General features: G+C 48.9%; 1 protein-coding gene and 1 long non-coding RNA gene across 10 annotated transcripts in view; one reads left to right on the top strand and one right to left on the bottom strand.

Annotated features, from left to right (window-relative positions):
- PPP2R5C (protein phosphatase 2 regulatory subunit B'gamma) overlaps nt 1–21,715 on the bottom strand; it is a 127,233-nt gene that overhangs the window by 25,477 nt on the left and 80,041 nt on the right. For all 8 annotated transcript variants that reach the window (XM_042990563.1, XM_042990567.1, XM_042990569.1 and 5 more), the window contains 4 exons: nt 6,565–6,675; nt 5,412–5,504; nt 5,196–5,326; nt 672–731 (listed from right to left, as the gene is read on the bottom strand). In XM_042990563.1, the coding sequence (XP_042846497.1) occupies nt 672–731; nt 5,196–5,326; nt 5,412–5,504; nt 6,565–6,675 (395 nt within the window). The remainder of the gene's footprint in view (nt 1–671; nt 732–5,195; nt 5,327–5,411; nt 5,505–6,564; nt 6,676–21,715) is intronic.
- Nucleotides 4,099–6,045, top strand: LOC122239713. 2 transcript variants are annotated; one of them, XR_006219097.1, is made up of 3 exons: nt 4,099–4,613; nt 4,898–4,979; nt 5,456–6,045. It is a non-coding gene; the product is annotated as an uncharacterized LOC122239713 (long non-coding RNA). The 2 variants fall into 2 exon arrangements; XR_006219098.1 differs by having other exon boundaries at nt 4,710–4,979.

Here is a 21,715-nt window from a genome sequence, read left to right as displayed (position 1 = left end):
AGATCGACTGGAAGCCGACAGTGTTCCCTGAGACAGGTTTCTTGTGTTCCGAAGCCTTTGGGGATCATCAGATTAAACACAAGCGCAGAGGACCCCTCCCCACGGGACCTTCAGCTGCTAATGCAGCTGAGTCCCCAGGGAAGGTGCCGGGAGAGCACTTCCAAGTTTATTTGGCTGTGGAACCCCAGCGCACTCTCTTTGGGAAACAGTGGGTTGGAGGTCTGATATAAAATCTATAGGTCACTGATGAAAAAAAAAATGGTAGCAAGCAAGAACTCTACTTGGGTGAAGACGGTGAAATTTCTGAAACGTTAATGTTACAAGTATACATATGAAAAATTTATAAAATGAAAGCAATTAGAAATATTAGCATTTACTCAACACCCCCAAGGTATATAATAAATGATCCGTTCTAAATGTCAAAACGTAAACCCTCTTAGCCATCTTCAAGGAGGTATGTGGAACAGAATCCGTGCACGGAGCCGTGTACACGAGAAGGCTTCTTGTCTGGGGGCTCTAACCCAAGACCTCACCCACCCCTTCCATCAAGCGAGGTCTCGGTTCCTTTGGAAACGGTTTCAATTGCCTCGCTCTGGAGAGGGCTGCGCGACTCCGTGAACTGGATCATTCTGGAATAAATTCCACGTCACTGCCAGGAGCACAGCACTCACCTCCCCAGGATTTCCAGTAACTCTGCTATGCCGTTGTGATGCTCTGTTTCATAAATAAACCTAGAAAAAGCAGTTTGCCATTTAGAATGAGACACCGAGGCAATAGCTGGAAAGACCACAATCCTCTGAACGAGGAAATGATGCACTTGGGGGGAGTGTCACACAGATGCCTGGTGCCAGGCACGCCTCCTGGAAAAGTGTCCTGGGGGCGGCTCACCCTTCCCGACGCGACTGCTCAATTTCCGCCCCCGACATTTTATTTTGGGAGTTTTCAATCACAGAAAAAGGTCGAAAGGTCTGTGCTGTGAGCACTCGCCTTCCAGCCACCCGTGTGTGACAATGAGCCACTGCCGTCCTCCTGACCATGCGTACATCCCTCTCCGTCCCTTAGCCTGATCTCTTTGCTTCGTGCCAGCCTGACTTGACGCCTTGCTCAATTTTAAAGCCTCTGAGAGTTAGGCCAGTCTGTGAAGGGCAGAAGCTCCTTCCTTCCCACTGGGCCGTCTCACCTACGTCCTCACAGACACCCTGCTCGGCCCCCACGCTGCTCCAAGCACCACCTTCTGGAACCCCGACGTGGGCAGCTGATCTGCGTCCTCTGAGAAGCCTCTCCTGCTGTGCCCACATCAGCCTGAGGACACGCGAGGACTTTTTGTCACCATGTCCCCGGTGCTAGAGCATCTGTCCCATGCCTGGAACACGTGCGGTAAAAGGCTGGGGACACTAAGGAGGGCAACGTGTCCCCACCGCCAGAGGATTTCCCCAGAAGCCAGGGGCTCACTCCTGCCCACGCCTCGCCGTGCGCCTGTGTGGTAGGAGTGGTGTCTGACAAAGGTTTCTGCCTCTCACTCGACAATGAAGTTTAGAGGCAGCTCCAGGCCTAAAATAAGAGTTTGTGATGATTACAGAAACCTGACTCTGAAATCTCGTCCTTGTTGGAAACAAGCGGAACGGGGCTGTCGAAGTAAAGAACAGGTCAGATACCCACAAGACGTGAGAGATTTCCAGGGGGTGGAAGATTTCTACGTTTTCGAACGGCCAGGATTCTTCAAGGCTGTGGGGCCTGACCGGGGCCCTGCGGGAGGTTAAACGGCATGGAAGGGAAGGCAGGGCGAGCGCGGGGGTCTGGGAACTGGAGCTGGGTGGGCCGCAGGTGGGCAAGGGGTTCACGTGGCGGTGGGGGGGGGTGAGCGCCTCACGCAGGCTGGCGGCGGCACCTGAGCAGAGAACCATGGTGCCACGGACACGAGTGTGGCCACAGCACCGAGGTGAGGTGGGGAGTTACCCAGACGGCCCGGGGTGACCTGGGTGGCAGGAAACGGGCACTGCGGTCATATTGCAGGTGACGCGTTCGAGCCGCTGCTGGACACGTCCCTCATGTCCCCTCCCTCCCCCCACCTGCCTAGAGACTGGAGGATGTCCCCAGGGAGTCCTGCCCTCCGTGGTGCATGTCCACGGACAAGCACTTTAATTTACAGAACTCGACCGGACGCTCCCTTGTGTTTTGCTTGTTTTCTGGGTTTACAGGTGCCACGTCGTAGCTTTGTAGGAAGTGCAGCCACGACACCTGAGCGCCCTCGTTGGCGAGCTGGGGGCTGGGGGAGCAGTGGGCTGCACCAGGTGCCCAGAGACCCCGGAGCTGAGCTCTGGGCCTTGGGAAGAGGGGCCGAACCCTCAGAGTCGCGTGGGATCCAGCCACACTGGCCGACACGCATGAACAAGGATGGCCTTCAGCTACAATCCGTTTTGTTCTCCTGAGTCAACATTACTATGTTCTTACTGATAAAGCCTTCGTTGCTAATTATTTTAACCTGAACTGAAGGAGGTATAAAAATGAGAAAATTAGTACAATTCTCCTTCTTATTCTTCCAGACAGGAAAGAGAGGAAGTTGCAGATGGGAAGAAAGCCATAAAGACGCACGCGGAACAGGCCAGTGTTTCTCACTTGTCCAACTAAAAAGGAATCAGGACTCTCTAGAAGCTGAGCCAGAACCTGCTTATCAGAGACCGTCTCCGAAACGGACCTTCCCCCCTGCAGGACGTGCTCTGAGCCGCACATGAACAGGTGGGACCTGTCCCCCTCTCTGTGCATCTGTTGTCCTGTGAGTTGGTCAGATCGACACAGAAGGCAGGGTGAATGTGCTTCACTTCCTGGCCGAGCCTCACAGAGGCTTCTTCCCTCCTGGAGGCCGGCTGCAGCCCTGCCCCAAGCCACCCGGACCGGCCAGCCCACCGCAGGCCATGTGCAGCACCAGACCTGCCCACGGGGCCCAGTTCCGATTACAGAACTGTGAGAAGTAATAAATAAATTAAAAAAAAAATATGATAGTTACAGAGAAGACAGCTGAAACACAAAAGTGCTACACTCTAGCACAGAGCACTCAGAATTGAATTATGTGCAATAACTTTGGAATAGTAACCTATTTAAATATTTTATTTATTATATTGAGGTTCTTTAAGGTATGAGACCTTTTTAAAAAAAAATTTTTTTTTTACATTTATTTATTTTTGATAGAGAGAGAGAGAGAGAGAGAGAGACAGAGCACAAGTGGGGGAGGGGCAGAGGGAGAAGGAGATGCAGAATCTGAAGCACACTCCAGGCTCCGAGCTGTCAGCACAGACCGCGACGTGGGGCCTGAACCCACAAACCGTGAGATTGTGACCCGAGCCGAAGTCGGACGCCCAACCGACCGAGCCACCCAGGTGCCCTGTGGTATGAGACCTTTTAACACAAGTGTTGATTTGTGATTCTGCTATCTGAACAAAACCTATGTTTTAAAGAAAAAACCTCACTTTAGGTGGACCTTTAATTTTAGGCCTAAAAGATCAGAATTTAAACTGTCCCTGTTCTTTGTTATTTAAACGATGTACGTAACATCTTGATAGATAAGTACATCAGCCACATAATGATCCTGTTCAAGAGGAAGCATGATGCCAAGAAACGTGAGCTGGGAACGTGACATTTAGGAATCGCAATGGCATTCTCTGACCGCAGTCGGTGCCGGTCCTGGGATGTAGGGACCTTGGAAGAAGCTCAAAGGAAGACCAGGCACACCGGGAGCTCTGACACCGGACTGTCGTATCAAGTGTGAAGAGACAGCCGCAGACCCTGGTGACCACGGGAGGGTGGGGTGGGGGCACACCAGGGCCGGGCTGGGCACGGGACAGGGATGGCCCTGGAATCCCCAGAGGCTGCTGGTCTCCACGGTGGGATCTCACTTCCCACATCCAGTGTCTCCATGTGTCTCAGGGCCCCTCTCCTTCTCCCTTGCTGGGTCATGGTGTCTAAGAAGGGACCCGCCGTCCTCTGTGGCGCTCCGGGCAAGGGCCTGTACGTCACCTTCACTCTGGCACTGTGGCCAGACTGTGTGAAACCTGCCTGCTTTCTTACCTCACAGAGGGGCCTGCCCACGGAGTGTGTCACTGCTAGGATTTGTCACCACTGGGACCCGTCCTGGAGTCAGGGACGCCCAAAGTCTTAGAATACACCACTCATTCGGTAAGCTTTCCAGGGATGGGTAAGAAACCACATTAACTCTCTCATCCATCAACATTCATCTGATGCCACCACGGGCCGGGCGTGAAGCTGGCCCTGAAAGCGTGCGGTGTTCGGCCCACACACCCCCTGCCTGTGGGGAGGCCTGTCGGCCAACCCAGGGGCTGCGGTGCGTCCTGGTGAGGGGCTGTGTCCGGAGGCCTTGGGAGGCTGTGGAGAAGGGCAGGTGGAAAGAATGTTCCAGGAGGGTCAACAAAGGCCGCCGAGGCGCCAGTGTGGAAGGAGCCGGAGGTGAGCAGAGACACAAATGAGGAGGATGGAAGGGCGGCCTGGAGGCGCACACGGGCCTCGCCCGGGGCTCATGCCCAATCACCAGTGGCCCGTGTGACTCAGGCAGCAGCAGAAACACGGGGATGTCGGCAGGCAGGTGGAAGGGTGTTCAGACGGTAAGAACCAACAAGAGGCGGGGGCCAGGGTGGGGGTGGGACTTGCAATGTCATGGAACATTCTTTCAAGAGCCGCGGGGCTGTGCCCTCCCCCAGGTAAACCCAGGCAGGGCAGCCTCTGTGGTCGTGCAGGCCTAGGGACGGCCGGGCCCACCTGCACCTGCCGTGGCCAGCGGCGCCCCTCCTGCCCCGGGTACACGCGGGTCCCCAGGCCTCTGGTACGATTCTCCATCTTATGAGTTTCTAAGGATCCCTGCTTTACTCCTCACTCCTGCCTCTCCGAGATGCACGGGGAGGGTGGAGTAACACACAGGCAGAAGGACGGACCGTTGGCTCTGGACAGGTTCCGGACGGACCCGCACCCAGGTAAGTGGAAACAGAAACACAGGAAGGCCGAGTGGGGAGGTGCTGGGGGTGGGTGAGGGAGGGGAGCAGGCAGAGAAGGAGGGGTGGGGGGGGCAAGGGTGGCCGCCCCCACTCCCCAGTCACCTGCCAAACGGAAGGATGGGGTGAGGGGAGCATTAGGTGTGGATGCGAGCATCATCATGCAAAAAGAGAGCTGTTACCCACACGTCGACTTACCTATAAAATATATTATTTATCTGTTTTCTGATGTAAGCTCTTAAGCCTAAGAATTTTCCATAGATTCTGTGAAGGGTAGTTTTAAGAAAGTCTCTCTCTCGAGGATCTTCACTGTCAAAGAGCTCTAAAAGCTTCAAGAAGAAAAAGACACTTAGTGGCTCAGGATTCCCGCTCGGGAGATTACGGCTTTTGTAGTTTCAGCTAATTTGTACCTACCTGCAATACAAATTTCTGATCAATATATTTCTTCGCTATATTAGGTTGGAAATCTGGAGACTCTAAAAATCTTAAGAAAAATTCATAAACAAGCTAGAAGGAAAAAAACAACAACAATGAATCAAATAACATGGTATTTTATGAGATGGAGATCAAAGACACCCATGAGTTGAATATCTGCCTGAAAATACTAGCCTTAAAAAATAAAGCCACATTATCTACAGAATTAATGCCAAATTACATGGCTTAATCAAGTTATAACTGACGATAGTAATTATTTTATTTAGCTAAGAACCACAGACTATACCCTTAAGCGGCATTTAAGCAAAATGGTACCCATGGCCGATGTCACCAATGCTTAACCGACGCTGGTCAGAGACCACAGTGCATAGCAGCCACAGCCGGTGGGATCTACATCCTGCCACCTACACGTGTCCTGGGCAGAGCCGGACGGACTGGAAGCTGGGATGGCTTGGCAAGCGGGTCCCAGACGCAGTCACCCACGGCTGGGAGGTCCCTCCCCTGCATCAGAGGGTTGCCTGCTGTTGTGGTTACACCGCAACCCCACCTGCCTTGGCGGGATGTTCTGCCACCGAGACAGCCCCCCTTTGTGATCTGTTCCCCATCTAGCTCGTTCCCAGCTTCCACCTTTCCATCTCCCTTCCTGCGGACGACCCAGACCCTGACCTGGCACACGGACTGCACACACTCTGCTCGTGCTGGGCTCCGTGCCTTCTCAGGCGTCCAGCCTCATCAACGACCAACTTTTTGCCTTACAAATGTGTTAGAAAAAGGTGTCAGTCAGCGGGTGAGCTCTGGGGTGCACTGAATCTAGGTACCGTAAACAGGAAGTATCTGCAAAGGGCTTCAATTCCATGGCTATCAACCAAGCAGTCATTTCCACTGCAGACATACAGACAACTCCGTATCTTTGTAGTTGGGGTAAAGTGTTCAAACAAACAAAAACGCCATTCGATGTTCTCACTTCTGCTGAAATGCCTTCCTTGTATGCACAGGTTTACAAATCACAGGGGCACCTGCCACCAGCTGGGGTGAAGCCTTAGGGCCAGTGCACTTGCTTTAGAGGAAAACCTCACAGACACACACATTCAACTCCTGCCCCGGTTTCGGGGGCGCTCCCAGAGTTCAGTACCTGTAGATGAGGCCAGGCCGCCTCTAACGTTGGCTCGTCCTCCTCGGGGTCAAATTCTGCTCCCGTAGGATTGGAGGAAGGTGGTAACGTTCGAAACATGTTAACTGCAAACTGAAATCCACATATTCTAGAATTATAACCAGGGCATTAAAAATATTTACAGATAACAGTTGAAAGAACATTTACAGAAAACATTAAAAAAACATTTACAGAAAAATATTTAATTCTAACAATTGCAGCTTCCGGTGGTGGTTGGGCTCGTCCTTATTCTCAAGATCGAGAAGCAGTGTGGATCCCCAATGAGATTTTGGGTCAAAACTGCAGCAGGAAACGTGGCCGTGGACAGGTGGCCACACCGAGACTCCTGCCTCACTCTGAGCCGCCAAACTCACGGACAGCTACCACCAACCGGTGCCGGTGGGCAGTGGGGAGGTCAAGGTCTCCACTGTGGGTGCAAAGCGAGGAGGCAGGCATCGTGCTGGGAAGGAAGGGTGAGATTATGAAGGGAACAGCGGAGACTGAACGACCGGGACTGAACGACCGGCAATGGAGCGCCAGCCCCTCGTGTGAGCCTGCCCCAGGGGGCCCCTGCGATCCACAGAGGACAGCCAGCAGAGGGCCCAGGGCTACACGGTCATGATCTTACTCTGCGTGGACTCACCAAGAAATGACTTGAGAAGAGATTTCTCTGGACTTTGAATGAACCCCTCATGCAACTTGCTGCCTGTTTTTCTTTATATTGTCCTTTACCACGGACTCCCACCCCCACTCCGTTTATTTCCAGCTTCATAAAAGTCAGTGTTTTACGACAGACGTTTCTACATGAAGTCTAGAATTCTCTGGAGCACAGGTACACTTTAATGCCCACATGGTTAATCTCTAAATTAAGCACAACGTACACGGACAAATCGGTGATATAAAATGTTTGGTTTTTCTGTATCATCGATTTATAACCCACTCTTTCTTTATAGTAATTTAGATACGATTAGTTACCTTATGGAATCTCTGAACCCGCCATATGCTGGTTACAGAACCGGGCTCCGGTGACTGGCTCTCTCAGACGAGCAGAGCAAGACCTCTGCCCCTCCCCACCCCTCAAAGCACAAAATCCAAACACCGGCCACACAAGGTTAAGACCCAGGTCCATGACGGCGTGCAGGACGCCCTTGTGGACAGTCCAGGGCAAGCTTGCCGTCCAGGCATCCAGTCTCAGAGAGACGGAGCTAAAACCCCAGGTCATCTGCTGTGCTTCCTCCCGTCTTTACTGTACTGAGCCTGAACTCTGAGCCTTATCATCATGTTTCGTGAAGGAAAACACCCCCTCTTCAAGCCATCAGCTACAAAAGCCCCGAGCATGAAACGTCTGTTGTCTCTGTTGTCCGAGACGACGAGTAGGTGCAGAGAGTCAGAGCAATGGGGCTGAGACGGTGCAGGAGTGGAAGGAACAAAAAAATGGTTGGAAATCCGGAAACAAGTAAAAAAAACCCCTCAGTAAAAAAAGAGAAAATACTCCTAAAATGTAAGTAGAAAGGAAACCTGGGAACCTGGGGACAGGGTCCTGAAGAGACCTCCCAAACAACAGGGGACTAAGGAACAGAGGCTGTGACAGGTGCTGCCAGGTGGACGGGGCATGTCCCCTGTCACCGGCCCCCAGGGGACGGGGCAGTGAGGGACTCCTCCAGCATGCTGACCCCGAAGCCCACAGAAGCGAGCAGGCAGACTCGAGGGACTCCCACACCAAGGGAAGGCCACACCCTGGTGGGTCCCGCTCCCCCGGGGCTTGCAGAGGACAGCAGACCGGCCCTGGGACCCCCAGCCTTTTGCCCCTTCCTTCCCGGGCTAGGGAAGCGTGGAGAGTAGAGTCAGTTGGGATCTGGGGCCCGTAAGAGAGTGTGGCATTCATGAGCTGGGTTTTCTACGCTCTCCCTCAAAGCCAAATGGCTGGGGGCTCCCACAGTCACCCAGAGACTGGGGACGCTTGAAGAGAGCCAGGTGGGGGAGAGCCGCGGGCTGAGCACAGGAGGGCAGAGCCCACGTGGTGTCCCCGGGCGGCCAAGAAGTCGGGGGACACGCGATGTGCCTGCCTCCCTTGGAGACTCGCCAGAGAAGCCTGAGTCCCACCCGGGACGGGACTGCCATGCGGGTACAGGGGAGCCGCTCGGGCCCAGCCAGGCCCCCCTCACGTTCCTCAGCGGCCAGCCCCCAGAGAGACTAACCAGGGCCAGGAGAGCAGGGCCTGACGGACCACAGCCAGAGTGGGAGCCCCCCCACTCCCCCCATCATCGAACACTAATCTGGGCATCACTGGGAAGGTATCTGCGGCCAACATCTACAGTCTCAGACTGAGCACAGATCACCCTCGAGGACGCGGGGGGCCTCATCCACTCGGCCGACAAGTCTGAGGAGCGGAGTTTTGGCTTTTCCTGGGGAAGAAGAAACCCCCTGGGGGGCAGCATCAGCTCCTGCCCGAGGGAGGTCCTGGAAATCCGTCTCTCGGGTTCTCTATCCTACTGGTAGTTTCTCTGATCGACCTCCGACGGACACACCTGGCCAGTTATGATTCTTAGTCAACTGGCTCTGTTCTACCGGAAGTGAAGCTATGGACTGCGTTCCCGGGTGAAGCCAGGTGCACCGTGTCACCAAATCCCAGACGTGGAGTCAGGAGTCTGCGGGGCTGCTGGACCAACTTGCTTTTAACGCAGAAGTCCTCATTTCAGTATCCCTGAAGGACAAGCATCCCCAATCCGGGAAGTTTTATTAGCGGCCAACTCTAATTGGCGTAAGTTCTTTCTTTCGCGAGACAAAAAAATCTCACGCCGTAACTTCTACTCACCTTTCCTACCACATGACGCTCCATTAATTCAATGCTCGTCTCTAGAAAAGGCTAAATGTACTAAAACGAACATCTGGAAAAGAGCAGAAGGCAAGCGGCAGGCCACCTCACATTATTCTTGGGTTTCAAAACTTCTTTGCACAAAAGCTTCAGGGTCAAGGGAGCGGAGCGCCGTGTGCTGACGTCTGCGTGTCTGGACGGGGTTCGGTCTGAGCACCACGCGAGGCGGTCTTCATCGTCCTCGTGCCACAAAAACCCACGGGAAGATGTGGACCAGATGCATTCTCACGCACCGAGTGAGTGTGCGCCCCGAGGTGCGGACCCAGCCAGGATCAGACTACGCAGACAGGCTGGCAAGGCTGCCTTCTGACTCAGAAGCAGGCCCTGCACGTGGAAAAACCTGCCCACGCCTCGGTTTTCTCACGTGTTGAAAGTGAGTGAATCTGCTCTCGGCACCGGGCCCGTGTGAAATGGGACAGTAACGCGCATGTGCGGTTTCCGCGCACGTGGACGCACACCGGGCGGGGTGGGACTGACCCTGTAATACGAGGAAGCACCTGCTCTCTCGACACTCCCGCTTTCGGTGTTTAAAATCACCCCTGTGGGTGCTCCCCTCCAGAGGGCTGCATTTATGGAATTAGATGCAAACCGAACTGGCTTGGGAAGTAACCTTATGGGAAACTGCTGAGATTCCGCAGCATCCTGACGCCTTTCTGGATCTGTAGTACTCACGACCAAGGGGTGAACTAATAGAATGTTCACGCCCTGACGTAACTGGGGTACAGCAGAACATACTAAGGCTGACAACAGGAAGGGACACTCCTACGAACAGCACCGAGAGTCTGATTTCAGAGACAATGAGGAAAGAAAGGTTGATTATTCAGTCCTTCCTTCTCGACCACAAAGGCTGTTCCACTAAGTTGTTTATTGTTCTATTCACGTGAACGGGATTTATAAAGGTTGAGTCCACCAAAGGCCAAATCTCCATTTGTCTGGATGCTCTTCCTCCCACAACAGAAACAGATGCATTCTGGGGCTGGTGGGGTGAGGGGAAAAGCGGGAAGTTTTTTCCCCAATGTTTATTTTATTTCCTGAGAGAGAGAGAGAAAGATAGAGAGAGAGAGAGGGAGGAAGGGTGGGAGAACAAACAGGGGAAGGGCAGAGAGGGAGACACAGAATCTGAAGAGGCTCCAGGCTCCGAGCTGTCAGCATGGAGCCCGACGTGGGGCTCGAACCCATAAACTGTGAGATCATGACCTGAGCCAAACTTGGATGTTCAACTGACTGAGCCACCCAGGCAGCTGTCAGCACTTTTTTTTTTTTTTTTTAACATTTATTCATTTTTGAAAGACAGAGACAGAGCGCAAATGGGGAAGGGGCAGAGAGAGAGAGGAGTCACAGAATTCGAAGCAGGCTCCAGGCTCCAAGCTGTCAGCACGGAGTCTGATGCGGGGCTCGAACTCACAAACCAAGAGATCATGACCTGAGCCGAAGTCAGCCGCCCAACCGACTGAGCCACCCAGGCGCCCCAGCGTTTTTCAAAAATGGAACATTGTGTTTGGAAATGTTACATCAAATCTGAAAAAGCCAACAGGCAACAGAATAGACCACTGCAGCTGGGTATGATACAAAAACCAAAAATACAAATGGGAAACTAACACGAACACCTTCTCCACTAACAGTGACATAACTAGGGAATGTAATTAACAAGAGGAGCCCAGGAACACAGTCCCGGAAGTGACCCCTTGGTCACTAGGAACTCACTGCCCAGTCACAAGGCCCCAGTGGAGAGAGCATAAACCCTAATAAAAGGCACAGAAGAATATGCAAACAAATGAAGGAATCTTCCCTTCCCTGGTGAGGGGTGACGTCCTACTACAAAGGTAACTTCTCCACAAGGCAACCTGCACACTGAATGCAATCTTAAACATAATTCTAACTGGATTTTTGATGAGCTCAAATAAGGTTAGGTGAATGATAAAAATCCTAGTGGCAATCTTAAGAGAAAACCTGTGCATTTCCTCATTTGGGAGGTTAGCTCAAGCCTGCTCTCGTGGTAGGGTCCAGGTGTTACCCCAGGAATGTGCACATTCCGCAGGAGACTGAAACCCAACAACATCAATACACTGAAAGCAAGTCGCTTGCATACCCTCATCAATCAAAAGGCGCAGACCTCTGACTAAATAAAGTAACCCTCCACTCCTTACTGCCAGCAACAAGCCTGCTTTAAATATAAAAACACAAATTGGTCACAAGTAAAAGTAAGGAAAAAGACATTCCAGGTTCACATGAGTCGAGAGAGAGAGCAGAAGCGGCTATATTAACATCAAAGTGGTTTTCGGAGCAATTAAGATGACCAGGGATAAAGAGGATCATTCCATAATGATAAAGGAGTCAACTAATAAGTAATGCTAGTATCTATGCACTGAATGACACGATATAAAACTTGACAGAACTGTAAGAAAAAGACAATAAGCAATCAGAAAATAAACAGTCCTGATTACAACAGCACCAAAAGATGAAATATTTATGAGCCTAAAAAAACACATGTAGGATCTGTATGCTGAAAGCCACAAAACAATGCCAAAATGGAGACGTACTGTGTTCACGGACTATGGGTAAGGTATCAGCTCTCCCCGAATCTACAGAGTAGTGCGATTCCAATCGAAACCCCTGAAGGATAGTTTGTAGATAAAACCAAACTGATTCTAAAATTTATATGGAAAAGTAAAATAACTAGATAGGCAAACAGCTTTGAGAAAGAAAAACAGGATCGAAGCATTCACACTACCTGATGTCAAAATTTACTAGGAAGTGACATGACGGTAATGAAGACAGTGTGGTATTGGCGAGAAGATCCCTAATCAATGGAACAGAACAGAGTCCAGAAACAGACTCACAAATATGGTCAGCTGACTTATGACAAGGGTGCAAAAGAAAGTAACCATTTCCAAGAATGGTTAGTCCTTTCAGTAAGTGGAATAGTTGGACAGCCATATGCTACAAAATGAACCTCAGCCAAAATGAATCACAGACCTAAATATAAAATATACAGCTATGAAACCACAGGGGTGCCTGGGTGGCTCGGTCGGTTAAGCATCCGACTCTTGATTTCGGCTCAGGTCATGATCTCACACGCTGACAGCCCGGAGCCTGCTTGGGATTCTCTCTCTCCTTCTCTCTACCCCTCCCCTCCGAAAGTAAACAAACATTAAAAAAACCCTATAAAACCATAAACATTTTAAGAGAAATATCTTTGTGAGCTTGGGTTAGGCAGAGACTTCTCAGATATGATACTAAAAGAAACAAATCATAAGTCAGACTTCATCTAAATTAAAACTCTGTAAAAGACACTGGGTTAAAATAAAAACATAAGCCATAGACTGAAAGAAGGTAGACTGGCAAAGGTTTGTATGTAGAATATGTAAAGAAGCCTCCAGCTCAATAATAAGAAAACAAACAACCCAATTAAAACATGGGCAAATGATCTGAATAGACACTTCACCAAGGAAGATCTACAAATGATGAACAAGCCCAGGAAAAAATGTTCAGCATCATTAGTCACTAGGTAAATGCAAATCAAAGCCAAAATGAGAGGGGCACCTGGCTGGCTCAGTCAGTCAAACAGGTGACTCTTGATCTCAGCATTGTGGGTTCAAGCCCCACGTGGGGTGGAGAGATTACTTGAAAATTAAAAAAAAAAAAAAAAAAAAAAAAAAGCCAAAATGAGGTAAAAGGACTGAGGACCCCAGTGTTGACAAGGACTCAGAGCAACCTCAATCCTTACACCCTGCTGGCACGGAAAGTGATTTAGGAAGTTAAACGTGTGACATGACCCAGGAGTCCTGCCTGTTTACCCGAGTTAAGTGAAAACCTATGTCCAAAACTTGCACATGAATATTACAGCATTTCTATTGCCCCACATGCCCCTCAACTGGGGAATGGATAAACTGTGGTACGTCTATGTAGTGAGATACCACTGAGCAGCTCACGGGAACAAACCGCTGGGGTGGACCTCGAACACATTAGGCAGAATGAAGGAAGCTGGATTCAAAAGGCTACAGACCGTATGAGCCCACCTACGTGACATTCTGGAAAAGACGACAGGGGAGAGCTGCGGACTGATCAGTGGTGGCTAGGGACAACAGGGGAGGAGAAGTCTTGACAATACAATGGAGTAGCAAAATAATTTTTTGGGAGGGTAATGAAACTGCTCTCGATTTTGACCGTGGTGGTGATTACATGGTTATATGCATGTGTCTGTTCACTAAAAAGACTGAACTTTGCTGTATGTAAATTAAGAATTAATTTTAAAACATGCTATGAAAGGATACTTCTTGCCCGTAAGTTCCTAAACCTCGGTTCACAACGTCCTTAGCGTCTCAGGAGTTTCTCCACTGTGCCCCTAGATCAAAAGAAATACTCTTCCACTTAGGAGCTTTAAAAACGCCCAGCTTTACTGAGGTATAATTGAGATACAATTAATGGTATGTGTTTAAAGTGTACAATCTGATATTTTAAAAAATGTTTTTATTTTTGGGGGTGGGGTGGGGGGGAGCAGAGAATCTGAAGCGAGCTCCACGCTGACAGCCAAGAGCCTGATGCGGGGCTTGAACCCACGAACCGTGAGATCAAGACCTGAGGTGAAGTTGGACACTTAACTGACTGAACCACCCAGGTGCCCCTATAATCTGACATGTTTATCATATGCATACATCTGGGAAACCATCATGCAATCAGGATAATAAACACATCTGTCATCCCCCAGAGTTCTCAGAAGCCTTCTGAAGAAATAATAAATATACACCGGTTGGCTAGAAATGGGTATGGGTATGGGTAGAACTGGGGAGGTGTGGAGTAAGAGGAAATATTAACTGGTACGTATTTCGATTAGAAAACAAACGTGCATTTCTTTGATGGTTTGAAAACATTAAGCCAAGGAGGATTCTCCAAAAAGAGTAAGAACAAATCTCAAAGCAGATATTGATATTACTGACACTGAAAGTACAAAAGTCCCCCTCTGGATTTCAGAAAGCACCACACGTTTTAATATGTTTAAAGTTCCCTGCTGATGTTTGCTTCCCTAACCCATGCTCCTGTGACCGGCTAAACAAAAACAACGAAGCCGAAAGGGGAATGCATGATTTAAATCCTCACTTCAAAGAAATCTGTAGACTATTTGAAGCTTTCCTGCTTAATATACTATCTTCTTTAACCAAAACGTGCATTCCTCTCCCATTTCCAAAGCATCTTCACCCTCACAACACGTAGTACTTTCCAGAACACACTGTAAGTATCAGATGTGAAAATAGAGAAGAACGTCAACTCTCATGTGAGTACAGGACAATCACCCCGGGTCTGTGGGCAGTAAACCCCTCATAGGGACCCAAGAAGAATTGCTTTGCCCTTAATGGAAAATGCTGACTTGAACCCTAAGCATCAAAGAAATGACTTGTAAAGCACCATCTGGTCATTTACAAGCAGTAGAGAGGACAATGACGTGATGGGCTCATTTTCCCTGGAAACCTAGCCAATGTCCTGGTAAGAAGAGCATCACCATCACACCACGTATACAAAGTTTCTTACTGTTGTTTTAAGTTTATTTATTTTGGGATGCCTGGGTGGCTCCGTCAGTTAAGCGCTGACTTCGGCTCAGGTCACGATTTCATGGTTTGTGAGTTCAAGCCCTGCACTGGGCTCTGTGCTGATGGCTCAGAGCCTGGAGCCTGCTTCAGATTCTGGGTCTCCTCTCTCTGCCCACCCCCCTCTTGTGATCTGTCTCTCTCTTTCTCTAAATAAATAAATTAATTAAAAAAAAAAGGATCTTGGGCGCCTGGGTGGCTCCATCAGTTAAGCGTCCGACTTCGGCTCAGGTCACGATCTTGCAGTCTGAGTTCGAGCCCCACGTCGGGCTCTGTGCTGACAGCTCAGAGCCTGGAGCCTGCTTTGGATTCTATGTCTCCCTCTCTCTCTGTCCCTCCCCCACTCAAGCTCTGTCTCTCAAAAAATGAACGTCAAAAATTTTTTAAAAAAATTTGAGAGAGACAGAGAACAAGTGGGGGAGGGGTGGGGGGGGGAGAGAGAGAGAGAGAGAGAAAGAGGATTTGAAGTGGTCTCTGTGCTGACAGCACAGAGCCCCACGTGGGCCTCAAACTCATGAACCATGAGATCATGACCTGAGCCGAAGTCAGAGCCACTCAGGTGGCCCAGAAGCGACATCTCTAACAAGCACCCAGGTGGTGCTGCTGCTGCTGCCTTGGAGCAGTGTGCTTCTGGAAGAGTGGTTCTCACCCTCTGGTTTTCAGACCCCCTTAAATTCCTAAACGTTACCGAGGACCCCAAAGAGCTTTGGCTTATGAGTCATTTCTGATGTCAACTGCGTTAGAAATTAAACCAGAAAAATTAAAAAAAAACATGAATCCATTAAAAAATACTAAGCCCAGGGGTGTGTGGATGGCTCAGTTGGTTAAGCGTCTGCCTCTTGGTTTCGGCTCATGATCTCATGGTTCGTGGGTTCAAACCCTTCATCGGGCTCCATGCTGACAGTATGGAACCTGCGTGCGATTCTCTATCTCCCTCCCTCTTTGCCCCTCCCTCACTCAAGCTGTCTCTGTTTCTCTCAAAATAAATAAACTTAAAAAAAGGAAAAAAAAATAAGCCCACCGTGTCAATACAAAAGCTATTTGAATATTTAAATAATTTTCCATAACAATGTTAGTTATTTCATTAAATCTCATGTTACAGAAAATACAGGTGACCCTTGAACAATGCAGGGGCTAGAGGGATCAATCCACTGCGCAGTCGAAAATCTGCGTATAACTTCCAACTCCCCCCAGAACTTAACTACTCATTGCTTACTGTTGACTGGAAGCCCTACTGATGACATAAACATCAATTAACACACATTTTGTGTTTTATACGTAGCATATATATTCTTACAATACAGTGAGCTAGAGAAAAGAAAATGCTAAAAAAAATCATAAGGAAGAGAAAATACACTTATGGTACTGTACTGTATTTATATTAAAAAAAAAATCTGGGTATAACTGGACCTTCCCAGTTCAAACCTGTGTTGTTCGGGGGTCAAACTGTATTTTGCAAAACAAACACAAATGCAGCGAGAAGAGTGGCATTTTTTTACATTTTTGCTACTCTCTTTACTGTCCGGCTTAATAGAAAACGGCTGGGTTCTCATGTCTGCTTCTATGCTCTGAATGTTGGTTTGGTTGAAATACAGGAAGTAAATGTCTCTTACGTGGTACAGCTGGAAAAGGGAGGAATAATTAATAGGTCCTTTTCAGAGAACCGTGGACTTCTTTTTTTAAATTTTTTTTTTCAACGTTTTTTATTTATTTTTGGGACAGAGAGAGACAGAGCATGAACGGGGGAGGGGCAGAGAGAGAGGGAGACACAGAATCGGAAACAGGCTCCAGGCTCTGAGCCATCAGCCCAGAGCCTGACGCGGGGCTCGAACTCACAGACCGCGAGATCGTGACCTGGCTGAAGTCGGACGCTTAACCGACTGCGCCACCCAGGCGCCCCGAACCGTGGACTTCTTTGAAGCTACACCCAATTGACAAATGGTAGTTTCTCTTAGCGGTGAGGTGGTCTCTACATTAAAACCCAAGGGCGCCTCTTGCACGTTGAATGGCTCTCTGGCCCACCAACGATTACGGAACATCATTTATCGGTCATGGGGAAAATACTGGTTCAGCGGGTCATGTAGATCTTCCAGTGGGGACTCGTTTCGCCACATGTACTAAAAATCCCATCTGTTCACGGCGTCGCTGATCTAAGCAGGAGAGCCCGGGGCCCCGGGTGGCTGATGCTCGCACTGAGTGGAGACAAATTTTTCAAAATTCAAACTTTTGCCCCAAAGCTCAAACTTTGCATTGACAACAAACACTCTCACTTATTTTCCTTTAAGCGACATTCTCATTCTGTTTATTTTTTGAGAAATGCTTGCTAATGTTCATTCGAATCACCAGTTTGTCTCTGAGTCACTTAAAGTAAAAATGGGTGTCTGTGAAAACGGTGGTTTTTCTATCAGTGTACCGACTATAAGAACAAAATGCCAATGCCTGAAAAACAGATTAACGAGAGAATTTAATCGAAAGAACAAACAAGCAGATGGCTGGTTAGATTTAAAATAAGACTGAAATGAAGAGATAATGAGCTTTAGGTCTGAGACTCTAGATGCCAGGAGCCCCCCTGTGGGCCCGGTTCCCTTTCACCCTCATTCTCAGGAGTTTTTTCAATCTGAAAACAAACGGGCTGGATGACCCGTAACACTCTGTTTCACGCTAGGACTGAAGTCCATGATGTATAAAAGCAGACAGCACACATGAAAAGATGCTCACTGGGGAAATGCAAATCGAAGCCACAGCGAGATCCCACCACACCCCCACCCCGATGACTAGCATCCAGCAGACAGACAGTAGCAAGTGTGGGCAACACGGGGGGGCCGGAGCCCTCGTGCCCTGCTGGTGGGGGTGCATCCGGGGGCAGATGCTTTGGAAGACAGTCTGGCGGGTCTTCCAAATGTTAAACACCCAGTTAACATGGGACCCAGCAGCTCCGCTCCCAGGTGAATACTCCAGGGAAATGAGCACACACACGCACACCGCAGCTCGTACGGGAGTGTTCACGGCAGCGTCGCTCGTAACCGCCAAGTAGCAGAAAACAACCCAAATGCCCAACCACGGATGAATGGATAAATAAAAATGTGGTACGTGTCCATAGCATGAAATATTATTTGGCAACACAAATAATAAGTGATGCAGGCTACCACACGGATGAACCTCGAAGCCATTATGCCAGTGAAGGAAGGCCACGCATCATATAATCCCCGTTGGCAGGAAATGCCCAGGGTAGGCAACTCTCGAGAGACAGAAAGGCAATAGAGGGCTGCCAGAGGTTGGGGGTGATAGGTCAGGGAGGACTGGCAGTGACTATTAATGGGCTTGGGGTTTATTTTTAGAGGGATGAAAATGTTATAAACAATTAGATGTGACAAAGGCTGCACAGTACTGTGAATATATTAAAAACCATGGATTGTATATTTTATTAAGTATGTATGTATGTATTTATTTTTATATTTTCTTTTATATTTGAGAGAGAGAGCAGGGGAGGGGCAGAGTGACAGGGACAGAACCTGAAGCAGGCTCCATCCAGGCTCCGAGCTGTCAAGCACAAAGTCCGACGCGGGGCTCAAACTCGGGAGCAGTGAGATCATGACCTGAGCTAAAGTTGGGTGCTTAACTGACTGAGCCACCCTGGTGCCCCAGGATTGTATATTTTAAATGAGTGAACTGCACGTATATGAATGACTTCTCAATGCATCTGTTCAGAAACTATATAGCAGTCCAATCTAACGGGCAAATACATATTTTTAAAGTTTATTCATCTATTTTGAGAGAGAGAAAGAGTGCGTGCGTGTGAGTGGGGGAGGGGCAGACAGAGAGAGAGAGAGAGAGGGGGAGAGAATCTAAAGCAGGCTCCACACTGTCTTCGAGGAGCCCAATGTGGGGCTTGAACTCACACTGTGAGATCATGACCTGAGCTGAAGTTGGACGCCCAACCGACTGAGCCCCCCGGGCGTCCCTAACAGGCACCGCATTTAAAAGAAGTAGCATAAGGGGCCGCCTGCGTGGCTCAGTTGGTTGAGCACCCGACTCTTCGTATCAGCTCAGGTCAGGGGTTCAGGGTCGTGGCATTAAGCCCTACGCTGGGCTCCACGCTGAACATGCAGTCTGCTTGAGATTCTCTCTCTCCCTCTCCTTCTCCCTCTGCCCCTCCCCTGCTCAAGTGTGCTCTCTCAAAATAAATAAATGAGCATTAAAAAAAAAAGCAGTAGCATAAGGAGTATAGCATCTACAGAGCTTTGGATTCTTCAAAGTAAGTGGAAATTCACATCTTTAAAAGTACTGTGAGCACACACACACCAGGCAATACTCAAGGGGGCTGGCTAAGTGCTGCTTCAGGGGTCAGCAAAGCACGTGGCATCCGGGGGAACCGGGAAGGGACCCACATTTCTTCCACCTGCTCTGCTGGGTCTAGGCACTGCTGGGGGTGGAGGCCTTCTGTTGACCGCGTGAGTTTGGCACTCGGTCTCCACTTCTGAGAGGGCAAGAAACCACCATCAACCACCATCCTCGCTACATGCTTTCTTCCTTCTGCCTGTCCCACGAAGAGGGAGGCTTTGAGAAGGCAGAAATACTGTTCACCGGTCTATTTCCTCACCTAAAAAAGTTCCTGGCCCACAATGGATGCTCAGTAAGTATCTGCAAGTACTTTAGGGGGTCGACTGTCCAACACTCCAAAGACCGACCCGACTTTTGGGGTGGGGGACAAAGTGAAGAGAGCGGGAAGAGAACCCAGTCAGGACACAATTATCAACAGGGAGAGAAGTAACGATAATTTAATCTAAACAAAAGTTCCGGGGCTTTAAGCGTCCTGAGCAGTTGTGGTAATGTGCACTTCTTTTTATTTTTTAACGTTTCCTTATTTATTTTGAGAAAGAGAGAGAGAGAGAGAGAGAGCGAGCGCAAGCAGGAATAGGGAAGGGGCAGAAGGAAAGGGAGAGAGAATCCCAAGCAGGCTCTGCACTAACAGCGTGGAGCCCAACGAGGGACTCGATCCCACCATGAACCATGGGATCATAACCTGAGCTTAGCCAACGGGGCCCCCCAGGCGTCCAGGTAACGTGCACTGTAAACACAAGGGAGCCTCATTTGAACAGCGGAGGGGACCCGGTTCAGGGCCAGGCATCTGACCCAAACCAGGCTGACCTAAGCCTCATGTTCTGCATTCTTCCTCCTCCCTCCTTAAAAATGGAAAAACCTGGGGTGCCTGGCGGGCGGGGGGGGGGGGGGCTCAGTAATTTGTGTCTGACTCTTGATCTCAGCTCAGGTTCTTGAGAATGGTTCTTGAGAATGAGCCCCGGGTCGGGCTCTGTGCTGACAGTGTGGAGCCTGCTTGGGATCTCTCTCCTTCTCTCTCTGTCCCTCCCATGCTCCCACTCTCTCTCAAAATAAACAAACATTAAAAAAAAAAATGGAAAAACCTTCCATGTGATTTAATATGTAACAAATTGATGTGCTTATAAATTTAATATGTATTAACAAATGGATTTATTATTTTTAAAAATAATTTAAAAATGTTTATTCATTATTGAGTGAGTGAGTGAGCGAGAGAGAGCATGTGCGTGCGTACAAGCAGGGGAGGGGCAGAGACAGAGGGAGACAGAGGACCCGAAGCAGGCTCTGCACTGACAACAGAGAGCCCGATGCGGGGCTCGAAGTCATGAACCGCGAGATCATGACCTGAGCCAAGGTCAGGTGCTTAACTGACCGAGCCACCCAGGCACCCCGAATTTAATTTAAAGATAAAATAAATTTGATATGCAATAAAGAAGCATTTAAAATCAATGGAGAAAAGGGAATATTCAACACATGATGTACAGGCAAATGATTTTTCTATCATTTTATAAGAAAATAAAGTTATATCCCTCTCCTGCACTATAAAAAAACAAAGTTCCAGGAGGATTATAAAGTGAATGACAAAATTACGAAGGTGTTAGGGAAAATGTTAGGTTGTTTCTTTGAGATTTTGGCATTTTGGGAGGCCTTCCAAAGTAAATGAGGCTTGAAAGTAAGGAGAGAAAAAACGACACTCCCATTTTCTTTAGTCTGAACAGGAAAAGGTCAGGGCACTCATCATGAGTGATGGGGAAGGAACCCCACAGCCTCGGGCTGACCACACATTGGTAAATTCTCAACTTTAAAAGAGTTAACAACAACAAGTTAAAATAAGTTGATAGCGACTTCTGACACAACAGGTTATGAAGAGCACAAAAATGAACATTGCTTTCAAATATCTTTTCCAAAGTAAACACACTAAAGTGAGAAATAAACATAGTTTAGGTCCTAAGATTAGTCACTTCTGAAACATGTAGCTTTGGGGGAAAAAATCAATAACTTAAGGAGGAGTTCAGTGAAAATCAGGATATAACATTTTATATTAAGCAACAAGGACTCCCTTAGAACCAGGGAGTACTAATTTCAGAGGTGGATGAGACACCAACAATTCAAAAAAACACTCAACAGAAAACAAGTTCAGTGTCAAACAACACAAGTTTGAAACGGGATCCTGCAAAGGGCCTAGAAACAGGCTGTGAAGCAGGTGACCAGAGAACGGAGATTTGGGCCTGAATGAAGCCAACAATGAACTAACCGCAGGACCACAGAGGCCATCTCGGCCACTCAGGGCAGACTGTCCCGACACCAGCTCGGTCCCATCACTATTTTTTTTTTTTAA

Source organism: Panthera tigris, chromosome B3 (assembly GCF_018350195.1).
Source record: "Panthera tigris isolate Pti1 chromosome B3, P.tigris_Pti1_mat1.1, whole genome shotgun sequence".
In the NCBI taxonomy this organism is placed as follows: Eukaryota; Metazoa; Chordata; class Mammalia; order Carnivora; family Felidae; genus Panthera; species Panthera tigris.
This window is presented reverse-complemented; position numbering and strand designations above follow the sequence as displayed.